Genomic DNA, 12,120 nt, shown 5'->3' with positions numbered 1-12,120 from the left:
ATTTTTATTCACCACCAAGTTTTGTGACACTGCAGACAAAAGCCAAAAACTGGAGGCAATCTGTGTTTGTTCAAGGGAGTGACAATCAAACAATGCGAATGATCAAAAACACAATCTAAGGGTGTAGGACAGTTTTCTCTGCATCTCCTTAAACATTTTCTCCTCCCTAATCTTTCTAATTCTCTTTTGAGTGCAGACCATTTGATTGTAGTGTGCAATGTGCAAAAATTTGGTTTTCAGTTCATAATAACTTGAAACACATATAGAGTTATTTTGCTTTATTGCAGCCCTGTAGAAACTCTCACAACCTGGCACATCTTCACCTCTCTTCAGTTATTGAGTTTAAATCTTCAGGTTCAAAGGGTTTCATTCCAGTAACTTGAGATGTATTCAAGAGTTCACACTTGTCCCGAGATGCTATCCCATGCTATCCCGGGAAAGCCTTAAGCTCTGCTGGACAAGGCCTCATTTTTTCTCTCCATTGTGAAGCTTCATATGATTGACGAGGCTTCTTTTATGTTTGAAGACCTTTCCACACTCACTGCATCGAAAACGCTCGCCTGAGTGAATCTTCATGTGTTGCTTAATGGAGTCTTTGCATGAAAGACTCTTTCCACAATGATCACATGTAAACACTGTGGTTCCAGTGTGACCATTCGTGTGATTCATGATTCTTTGGTTGTGAAGCTCTTTCCACACTGAGCACATGCAAACGGCTTCTGTCCGGTGTGAGTTATCATGTGGTGTTTGAGTGAGCCTTTATGTGGGAACCTTTTACCACACTCTGTGCATGTGTAAGGTTTCTCTCCAGTGTGAATCCTCATGTGGATGGTAAGGTTTTGTTTTTGAGAAAAACCTTTCCCACACTGTGTACAAATAAAGCTTCTCTCTCCAGTGTGAGTTCTCATGTGGACTTCAAGGTTGCCATTTTGCTTACAACTCTTTCCACACTGACGGCAAGAGTAGAGCCTCTCTCCAGTGTGAATTCTCATGTGCACTTTTAAGTTTCCTTTATTATAGAAGCTTTTTTCATACTGTTTGCAGGTGTAAGGTTTCTCCCTAGTGTGGTCAAGGTTTGGCTTTTGACTAAAACTCTTTCTACTCTGTTTACAGCTGAAATCACACCTAGACTTGGATTTCCGAGGTTTTCCGTGTGATGAAGTCTTTTTAGTGAGTGTGGGTTTTTCATCAGTGGTTATTTCTTGTTGTTTCTCTTCCATTTCATTCCATTGATGTGTCTCTTCTTTCAGCACTATCAGGTCTTCAAAAAAGAACAAAAAAGTGAACTTTAGTATAAAGGCTTTAAGTGGCAAGCATGAAATGGATGTTTACCCTAAATATTAAAATGAGCTAACCATTTACTCTCCATCATGTGGTTTTAAACATTTCCTGTCTTCTGGAACACAAAGTAAGCCAGCATTTTTATCACAATATCTTATTTTGTCCTCAACAGAATCAAGAAACTCATCAAGGTCATCAAGAAACTCATCAAACCACACAATGGAAAGTAAATGGTGAGGCTATTTTCACTTCTGTGTCAGAAAGTCATACCAACACTAACTCACATAATCAACACATCTCTTGACTCTAGTTTATTCCCCACTGTATTACTACTGTAATTGTGAATCTTTACTGTTCCTGTTTAAACAGGGTGCTCTTGCTACAAGGAGCAATGGCAGAGAAAGACTTCCAGTGCAGACTTTGTTAAGATGCTGCAATCTAATCGTGGGAAAGACACTTGCTCCTGAGCAGATTCGAGCTTGGGGATGTGTTGCTGTCACACCAACAAGTCTGCCGTGAGTTTCAAAGCACACATTATTCTGACTAGTTGCCAACTTAAATGTACTCTCTCATTTCCAGCATTCACTGAGACTCACACACACACTCAAACAGTTTGTCCACGTTTAAAACCACATCTGGCAGCTGTGGGATTCGAACCCACGCCCCCAAAGAGACTGGAGCCTAAATCCAGCGCCTTAGACCACTACGAGCAGAAGCATGCAGTATCATTTTGCAAGTCTGTTTGCTCAAGCAGAGAGGTCATTCTCAAGTATCCTAAAAGGACTGCCTGGCAGCGGTGGGATTCGAACCCACGCCTCCGAAGAGACTGGAGCCTAAATCCAGCGCCTTAGACCCCCTCGGCCACACTACCCTAGATGTATCTATGCAGTGGTCCCTTTTCTGCCCATTTTTACGGAAGCAGAACAGCAGAGAAGACGCAGAGCTTCCTAGTGAAGCCCTTAAACTTTGGCCAAGGAGTCTACATTTGGATGTGAGCTGAAGCGTACAGTATCACTTTGCAAGTCTGTTTGCTCAAGCAGAGAGGTCATTCTTAAGCATCCTAAAAGGACTGCCTGGCAGCGGATGGGATTCGAACCCACACCCACAAAGAGACTGGAGCCTAAATCCAGCGCTTAAGATCCCTTGACTACGCTATCCCAGATAACTCCATGCAGTGGTCCCTTTTCTGCCCAACTTTACGGAAGCAGAGAGAACGCCAAGCTTCCTAGTGAAGCCCTTCAACTTTGGCCAAGGAGTCTACGTTTGGATGTGAGTGGAAGCATGCAGAATTACCTGGCAGCAGTGGGATTCGAACCCACGCCCCCGAAGAGACTGGAGCCTAAATCCTATGCCTTAGACCCCTCGGCCACACTACCCTAGATGTATCCATGCAGTGGTCCATTTTCTGCCCAATTTTACGGAAGCAGAACAGCAGAGAAGACGCAGAGCTTCCTAGTGAAGCCCTTAAACTTTGGCCAAGGAGTCTACATTTGGATGTGAGCTGATGTGTACAGTATCACTTTGCAAGTCTGTTTGCTCAAGCAGAGAGGTCATTCTCAAGCATCCTAAAAGGACTGCCTGGCAGTGGTGGGATTCGAACACACACCCACAAAGAGACTGGAGCCTAAATCCAGCGCTTAAAATCCCTCCGTGCAGTGGTCCCTTTTCTGCCCAACTTTACGGAAGCAGCGAGGACGCCGAGCTTCCTAGTGAAGAGGTCATTCTTGCACCTGATTACAAGGTAACTGTTAATGTTTTAGTGTGTTGTATTTCAAATTTGAATACTTTAATTCAAAACCTTTTATTTATAGGAGCAAAAATGTCTGAAAAATCTCATAAAGCTATGTCAGACGCTGACTGGATTTCACGTCTGAAAAAGTTTGCAAGCACAGGAGTTTGGCCATCAAATGAGGGCAACAGGCCAGCTCCTCAACAAAGAAAGTGGCATGAGATTTATCAAAGGGTGTGTATTTCGTTTACATGATATAACGTTTGTTGAAATTTGCTTAACAGAGTTACGTTAACTTGTTAGGCTTCAGTACATTCAGTAAAGTATCTGTGTAAAATATGTCATACTTGTTTTTAAATATTAAAGTGTTTTAAATTTCATGTATTTTGAGATTTACGTCGAATAATTTAGTAAGTTTGACCGTTTATGAAAGAGATCTGAACAGGTGAGGGAATGAATTATGAGTGTACAGTACACAGCATTCCTCTTATTCTTCTTTTCGTTTTTAGAGATACAAACTGTACAATTACATAATAAATAAATATTGCACACCCTAAAAACAGTGATAAATTAATTTACAGAGCTATTGTGTGCTTCATTAAGGGAGTCATTGAGTTAAAATTCTTGTTTAGTTATAAAAGTTTTTTGTATTTTGTAAAATTATTTATTATATTTTTCATGATTTTTTCAGATTGAGAAATGTCCATTGCAATCTCGTGGGCAGAGGACCTTGGTTGGAGGTGTGCTGAAATGCACATGTGGTTTTCACACTCAAAAGGTAAATTTTTGAATCAATATGTGTTTATTTTTATTTACTAGAATGGCTGTCCTTTTTGTGATTATATGTATTTTTGTGATTATTTTTAGCAGAATACTGCTTCTGCTGCTCCTGCACAAATGGTGCAACAACCTGCCCCTACTGTACCTGCTCAGGAGGTGATGGAGACGAGAAAACTTGAGGCCCAGCCCCAGCCCCCATCTACTCCACCAGTGGCATCAAAAATTTCACCGCAATTGTCAATGGTACATTTTTTTAAAAATCAAAAGAAATGACAATTTCAGTGTTTCAAGTGTTCAAGGTGTTCAAAGTTCAGTTCAAAGTTCAAACATAGGAGAGAAAAGAACAAAAAGCAATAAAAAAGTTGAGGTGTTGCTAGAGACCTGCTTAAAATAAATTGAGTAAATTAGTTTAAATTAGGTGGTAGTTTCTAATTGCTTGAAATTTAATGTGATATACACTAATGTTCAAAAAAATTATTATTGTTAAAATATAAAAGCTTAATATTAATCATATATAACAAGAATTCTATTGTGTTTGATTTGCTCATAAATTAAATCGATTTTATTTGATTTGAATTGTTTGAATAAATTATTCTTTATTTATTTAATTTGCCTATATTATTATTTCACATTATTCCAGTTTTTACTAAATATTAGATCAAATAAATGTAGCCTTGATAAACATATTTAAAACATTAAAAAAATACATTGAGCAGATCGCAAACCTTTGAACAGTAGTGTACATTTCGCCATTGTGAACACAGTGTTTTTAATTAAATGCTTTTTGTCTTGCCCTTTTTGAGTTCACCAAACCAAGATTTTCCAGATCCCACATTGCTGCAGCAAAGCCAAATCTTAGTGTGGCTAGAAGACCATCACAGGTTGACGTTCAGCCCAGTTCAGCAGTGTGTAGTGCTTCTACACCAAGCACGGCTGTAAGTATTGTCATAATCCACATAGCTTTCTTAGAGAATTAGGTATAAGCATTTTTTTTATACGTAAATTCGTATTTTTGTTAAGTACAGTCACATTAAATCTCAATAAAACATCTCTGTAGTATTCTTTTAGTGCATAAAAACATATATATTAAAAATAAGCACCATTCTTTAAACTTTTTGTTCTGCATAGAAGCGCTGTGACAAAATTTTACAGTTTAGCAGCAATCATTCATTCCCAATGTATTTTATACATTAATGTTCAAATAAAGTAATGGTTGCAAAAAATTCTGATTAGTTAATGTTACTTATAGATATATAATTACAAAATGCACTTTGTTATACTGCTTGTTTGTACAGACACAGGACCTTCAAGTTTCTGCCCCCGTCCTCACATCCACTACGGCAGTGACCAGTTCCACAGAGCCGTCCGGCATTGTCTCAGTAAGTAATTTCATATTTTCTGTCCAAAAAAAGTAATTTGGTTTGCATATTTGCTGCCCCAGCTGAATTCACACAAAGTGGTTTTAAGACCAGCCAATTAAATTGACTTGATGTTAATTAACTAAGCTTGATATATGTATAAATGTTAACAAAATAAAGAGAGGAAAAAATAAAGCAAAGAATCACAAAAATGACGCCTTCTGCTGTTGATATTTTATGTTCACAGTAGTAAAAGAAAAGAAAATGGATGGAAAAGAAGTAGAAAGGAAAAAGAGAAATAACTGTATTGGAAAATACTTTTGCTTCTTTAAAGAAAATGTTTATTGGTGAAATTCTATTAATGATTTTTGGAATTGAAATACATAATAAGGTATTTAAAAACAATCACTTAAAATCAAAGGTATTTAGATTATAATCATGATATCATGTGAGGGTACTCACTCAAATATGTAAGGTGCATTTACATTACCAGACTAAAGGTTTTATCTATTTTCCTTCACAGACTGCACCTTCTGGGTCATTGTTGCAAGCTCCATCAGCTGTTCCACTTCCGCGCCTTTGGGCTGAAACCTTGCCACCAGAGGACCACAAGTGGATTGCCAGCAGGCTTTTTAAAATGGGGTCCAAAGGAAAGCCAGAGCTTCAAGACAACCTCCAGCTCTGGTATTACCCTCCACAGCCTGCACTTACATACAATCAGGCTCCAGCTCCAGACAAATTTTTCTGTCATTCACTTTTGCTGTGGATGCCATACAAGCTGTGGAGGGTCAAAGTCCTAATCCTGCATGTGGACAGCATCAGCTGACAGGTGGAGGTCTGCACAAAAGGGCACGGCAGGTTCTGGACATTGACAGGATGTACAACATGGTTACAGAAACCCTCATCTGTACCAAGTGCAAAGCCTCGCATGTGTCCTGGAGTCAGACTGTCTTGCAGCAGCTGGATCTTGGCCATCGCTCAGAGTTTCGGGTCATTCTCACACAGAAGTGAGTAATTGAACACCTTTATTCCTCGTGCAGTTGTTAACCTATCATCACAGATATATAAAAATACTTTACAAATTATATATATATATATATATATATATATATATATATATATATATATATATATATATATTTATTTATATTAATATTCTTCTGTTCCTAAGGTACGCCTGTGATATAAGAGTCATTCGCCTACTGCGTGAGCGTGGACTAGGCAACAGCCCCACAAGGGTCATCAAACAACTGAAGGAAAACCACAGTGAAGAGTGGCTCCAGCGTCTGGCCCGCTACACCACTGTGTGTGGATTTCCTCAGTGGACCTGGGGTGTTGCCGATCACCTTCCAGGAGCCCCCAGCACCTACAGTTGTGCCAAGCTGCAAGTGGCTCCTCACTGTCTACAGCCAGGACATCTTGACAAGGTTGAATGAAATCCATGCCAGGATAACATCAACCCATGGGTCCATCTTGAAGATGGATTCAACTAAAAAGGTTAGTGGATATTCATCAATTTATAATTTCTTTATTATATTCCAGCATTGGTAAAAACCCTTTGTGTAGTCTGCTTGATCTGACGATACACCATGGTTCTTCTCTTGTCTAATCTAGATCACAAAAAAGCTGGCTGGGACAGCAAGAGGAACAGGACTCTGGCTCACCTCTGTTGGCAATGAGTTTGGTCAGGTGCTGATAAGTGTGCTCACTGCCCAGGAAGGAGCAGGACTGGACAGGATGGTGGATGGGCTGGTCAGAAGATACCAGCAGGCTGATGTGGATCCACCTGCTGTTTTGTATGTGGACTGTGGGTGCTGCGCTGATGTGGGTAAGACCAAACTCAAAGCCAGGTTCAGAGGATGGCCGGAGTTGACTGTGAAATTGGACATCTGGCACTTTATGCGCAGGATTGCCGTGGGATGTACAACTGATGCTCATCAACTGTATCCCATCTTCATGTCACGGATCTCTGCGTGCATTTTTGAATGGGATGCGGCTGATGTTTCTTTGCTACGCCTAGCAAAGCGAGCACTGTTGATGTCCCAAGGTTGGCCTGCGTTGACAGATGCTGATGTCAACAAGCATCTCACCAGGGAGGAGCTGGCTCTCCATTGCCGGAGGAGGACCCGTGGGGAGGAGACTACCATCCTTCTACTTGAACAGTTTCTTACTGAGCTCATGAGCAACAAGGGCAATGACTCGCTGGGCATTCCTCTTTTAGACAAGGAAAGGATGGAGCACATCTGGAGTGTCCAAAAAAAGCATATCAAATGCATTCAGGATCCCCCTGGTGTCGTGCTCTATACTGAAACGGGGAGCATAACCAAGGGAGGTGTTCTGCTACGGACCTACAGATGTGCCAGGGGCTCCACGTCTCTCGAGTCCTTTCATTTACACCTCAATCGTTTCATCCCAGGTATGATTCTGCACAAACATTGTGTAAAAACGCATTAAATGTCTTTGTGTGTTTGTTTTTTAATTAAGTCCTAAACATTGTTTTTAATATTTACAGGGTACAGCGCAAATAGTCTGAACTTTCAGATTTATTTGCTGGAGGGACTAAACAGGTGGAACCAGGACCGGGAGGCTGCTTCCTTGGCATCTGAACCATCAGCTTTACGCAGCTACACAGGAGAACTTGTTCACTGTGTAAACTGCAACTTTGAAAAGCTGTTTGGGAGAAAAGTGGTGCCCAACTTTTGTCCGCCTGCGCGTTACACTGGTAAGAGATTTTGCTATTGTTAATAAACCTGCAATTTCTGTGTTCTCTCCATCTACTGTATCCAGTTTGATACAGTAGGTCAATGTTCATGAGCTTTGTGCTGTGAAATCTTTGCTTGTCTTTAAATATTTGTAAGAACAAATGTATTGTTTCATGACTATTTACTAAAGTAAAGCAAGATACAAAGTTATCATTACATTATTATTACATGTCATTATCAAACATAATGCTACAAGCTTTGAGGGAAATTTATTTGTACATTTCTCTGTCTTCGTTGTATTTCCATTGCATTTCATTAGATGTTTTGTCCAGAATATTTATTATGTTTTGGATCTCTGATTAAAATGTATGTTTTTGTTTGTTTCTTCCTTGACGTTGAGCTTTTAAAACTACTTGCTACTTCAACACCCAATCAAACATGGCTCTTAAAATTTGTTTATTTATGTTTCATTTATTTTTTTCAGGTGAGCTCATTGGAGTGCAGTATCTGTTCCAGCAGACTGGTCAGGCACTGCAGAACATGAACCCAGACTGTGAGCAGACTGCTGAGCTCATTGAGGATCTCAATGTGGATGAGCGAGAAGAAGATGAGGGCTTCTGTGACATCAGTGAGGATCACACTATTGTTGATCCGGAGGCTGCTCTGTCACCATCCTCCTCCACATTGAGATCGGGTTCCTCCACTGCAGTCACCAGCAGTGTCGCTTCTTTGCCAGTCTCCACATGCCCTGCACTGGTCCCTGACCCACCTGTGCAGCCTGAAGAACCAATTTCACCTGTGCCCTTAGAGCCAGAAGAGGCTACGGAAGATGATGACGAAGATAATTATGATGACGACGATGATGATGGTGATGAAGAGACTGTAAGTCCCACTAATTTCTGTCTTTACAATGATGTAGAATAATTTAAAAAATAAAGTGTCAAACACGCATCAGGTTTATTTCCGTAGTGCAGCTTCAACATGATAACAGAATCAATTATGGAATTATGCATTGAACAATTTAATGTGCTATTTTTTTTTTGTTGTGCTTTCATTAGGCTGTTGACTACCAAAATATTCCGGCCTTCCAGCATGTGGACAGGCTGGCTGAATATCTGGTTGAGCTCCGGACCCACAAAAGCCTTAGCCTCACCAGCCAGGAGGCCAACGAGATTATTGGTCTTTGGCAAAGCCTGCATGACCAAGACAAGAAGCGGGTGGTGTATGCAGCTCGACACCAGAAGCGACTGCTGAGTGGGCGATTTAAAACACCCAAGAAGCCCACTCACACCCCTGGCGTGGAGAGCACTACCAGATGTGTGCTGGGTGCAAGCAGTGCTCCTGCTCAGTGGCCTGACTGTTGCCGTCTTGTGGAGACCATCTTTATTAGGCTTTGTACCATCCACCCTAGTCCCAAGCGAAAAGGCAAGGGAACCCTTTCAAGATGGTCTCTGATCCTGCAAGACTACCGCAGGATTAGGCAACTCGTACTGGGCAACAGCTTGGTAATGGGAGGTACATCCATGCAGCTGGTTGAGGTAAACCAGAATACCCTGATTCAGTGGTTTAATAACAGACAGAAGAAGCAGGAGCTGTCTGTGCTGGTTCAGGGTATTCAGTTGCCTCAACCCCTCCCAGAAGCCCAGGAACCTCTCCCAGTTGCCAAAAGTCTTCGGACAGAGCCAGACCAACCAGGAGAGCAGCACCAGTATGTGTTGCCAGAGAGCACAGCAGGTCAGGCAAGGCAGAGGCAGACATCTGTTGGACGACCCCCACTTAGACCCAAGGCACCAGTACAGACCCAGGTCATATTTACACCACCAGCACCTGGAGCATCGCTGCAGATGGTACCCAACATATACATCCCAGCTACACCAGGGTACCAGGGTATGCCGATGTTTCAGGGTGTACCAATGTTCCAGGCTGTGCCAATGGTCCAGGGAATCCCTATGGCCCAGGGTATCCCGATGATGCAAGGAGTGCAGATGGCCCAGGGTATCCCAATGGTGCAGGGGATGCCACTCAGACAGCCACCCCTTCAGCCAACAATGTCCAGTACCAGCTCACAGCCTGCTGCATCACCGTCCACATCTGGAGCCATTCCCAAAAGACCGTACCGGAGAACTGTTCAAGCGAACACTTGTAAAAAGTGTGGGCAGTTCAAAACAAATGCCACAGGCCATAGCCAACTCAGGGGCAGGGTGTACTGCCCACAGACTGAAACTTTAACTAAAGAAGAGTGGCTAGAGGAAATGAAAAGGACCAATCCAAAATAATGTGTTTGTTTGTTTGTGTATGTATCAGAGGTGTGGACTCAAGTCATGTGACTTGGACTCGAGTCAGACTCGAGTCATGAATTTGATGACTTCAGACTCGACTTGACAAAATATAAAAAGACTTGCAACTCGACTTGGACTTGAACATAAATGACTCAGACTTTCACTTGGACTTGCGCCTATTGACTTGTAAAGACTTGCTACTTTCTATAAAAAGCCCAAAGATAAAAAGTATGTTGACACACAGAAAGCTCTATCTCTGCGTGTGTGTGCGTGTGTGACAGAGAGCATGCACGCATACTTTCGACCACTAGCGCTTTGTGGCGCACTTCCGTGTTTTTGCACCAGCGGGAAATTTGAAGATGCCATTTTCATTCTGACTCGGAGAGTGAAATAAACACATCCGCGATCTGCTCCTTTTGTTTTATTCAGCGGATTTACAACATCTGTCAAAGGTAAGAGACTTTACTACTCGCAATGTGTTACTGTTGTGCAAAAGCATTGTTTTACTGTTGTGTATAAGTCAATGAACTTCAGTTTTTTTAAACCAAATTTACCCTCTCGTGATTTATATCATATAATTATGAATGAACATGGCTGTAATTTATGTTTTTGCACTTGGTCGTTTGTGTCAATGCGCATATTATGTTTTATCTTTGTGTTTTGCCCATCCTCTGACAGTATTTTCTAACTATTTAATTAGTAGTAACATTGATTACATGCCATAATAACTAGATATATAATTTATTTTTAAAGCTCTTAAAACTGTAAAAAAAAAAGTTTTTTGTTATTTTCTGGTGACATTTTGCAATAAGGTTTCTTTAGTTAATCTATGTACTAACATGAACTAATAATGAACTATACTTCTAAACCTTTATTAATTATAGTTTAACATTTACTATTGCATTATTACAATTTAAAGTTATGCTTGTTAACATTAATGTTAATGCACTGTGAGTTAACAAGAATTAACCAATAATTTTATTTCCATTAATTAAAGCATAAAATAATGAATACTGTAATGAACTGCACTGCATTGTTTGTTCACATTAGTACATGCATAAACTTAATTAATTAATACAACCTTATTGTAAAGTGTTACCTTTTTCATATTTTGGATTAATTCTATTAATTTTATTTAGTATTTAAAACCTTAAAGGTATTTTTATTATTGTTGATGTTATGCCTCTTAGCAATATTTTAGTCCTCTATATGGTTTTTAATTAAATTTTTTATTGCGAGAATGTAATGTAATGCATATATTTATATATTATAAATGCATGTTGAATTTCTGTTTGTTTGTTTTTCTGTATTTCCCACTCTATATTTTAGGATTATCTACTATTTTTAAAGTACTTAAAACCAACCATCTAATAAAAAATACAATTAACAATCACATTTTGTTTTATGAGTGTCTTTGTTCCTGTTTTGTAGGACTCTTATTTTAACAGATTTCATTTGGAAACACTTGACTGATCATTCAATTAAAGTTTTACCTTTATTATTCCATCACTCAATGAGATCATGTAATTGTGAGTTGAATTACTCCATTTGTAATTGTTTTTAAATAAACTAAAAACGAAGATATGTTTTATTCAGTTTGTTGAATGTGAACTTTTCTACTTTACATATTAAAAGATATTTAAAACCACTATGAATGTATTTAAACTAATATTTAAATTTATATAACTGTTTCACTGTGGGTATTTCTATTTTAATTTATTTAGCACATTTATTGGCTATTCAAACATGAAAACAAGTTTTAGACACTTTGTGGCTCTAATAAATGGTTAAACATAACAATATCCCAGCAGAAAAATCCAGCTACAACCAGCCTAGGCTGGTAAGCTGGTTTTAGCTGGTCGACCAGGCTGGTTTTAGAGGGGTTTTGGTCATTTCCAGGCTGGTTTCCAGCCATTTCCAGCCTGGTCTTAGCTGGTCAGGCTGGAAACTGACCAGCAAAATCCAGCTAAAACCAGCTTGACCAGCCTGGT

General features: G+C 39.9%; 1 protein-coding gene and 2 non-coding genes across 3 annotated transcripts; 1 reads left to right on the top strand and 2 right to left on the bottom strand.

Moving 5' to 3' along the window:
• Window positions 1–2,069: 2,069 nt before the first annotated feature.
• trnal-uag (transfer RNA leucine (anticodon UAG)) lies at window positions 2,070–2,152 on the bottom strand. The gene has a single exon. It is a non-coding gene; the product is annotated as a tRNA-Leu (tRNA).
• Window positions 2,153–2,575: 423 nt separating this feature from the next.
• On the bottom strand, window positions 2,576–2,657 carry trnal-uag (transfer RNA leucine (anticodon UAG)). Its single transcript has one exon. It is a non-coding gene; the product is annotated as a tRNA-Leu (tRNA).
• Window positions 2,658–4,586: 1,929 nt separating this feature from the next.
• LOC110439402 (uncharacterized) lies at window positions 4,587–11,685 on the top strand. The gene is made up of 8 exons (XM_073947456.1): window positions 4,587–4,725; window positions 5,086–5,169; window positions 5,672–6,155; window positions 6,320–6,645; window positions 6,763–7,564; window positions 7,661–7,870; window positions 8,335–8,732; window positions 8,909–11,685. Exons 4-8 carry the CDS (start codon window positions 6,628–6,630, stop codon window positions 10,124–10,126), a joined length of 2,646 nt encoding a protein of 881 aa, XP_073803557.1. The 5' UTR covers window positions 4,587–4,725; window positions 5,086–5,169; window positions 5,672–6,155; window positions 6,320–6,627; the 3' UTR covers window positions 10,127–11,685.
• Window positions 11,686–12,120: the final 435 nt, after the last annotated feature.

Source organism: Danio rerio, chromosome 4, assembly GCF_049306965.1.
Source record: "Danio rerio strain Tuebingen ecotype United States chromosome 4, GRCz12tu, whole genome shotgun sequence".
Taxonomy (NCBI): Eukaryota; Metazoa; Chordata; class Actinopteri; order Cypriniformes; family Danionidae; genus Danio; species Danio rerio.
This window is presented reverse-complemented; position numbering and strand designations above follow the sequence as displayed.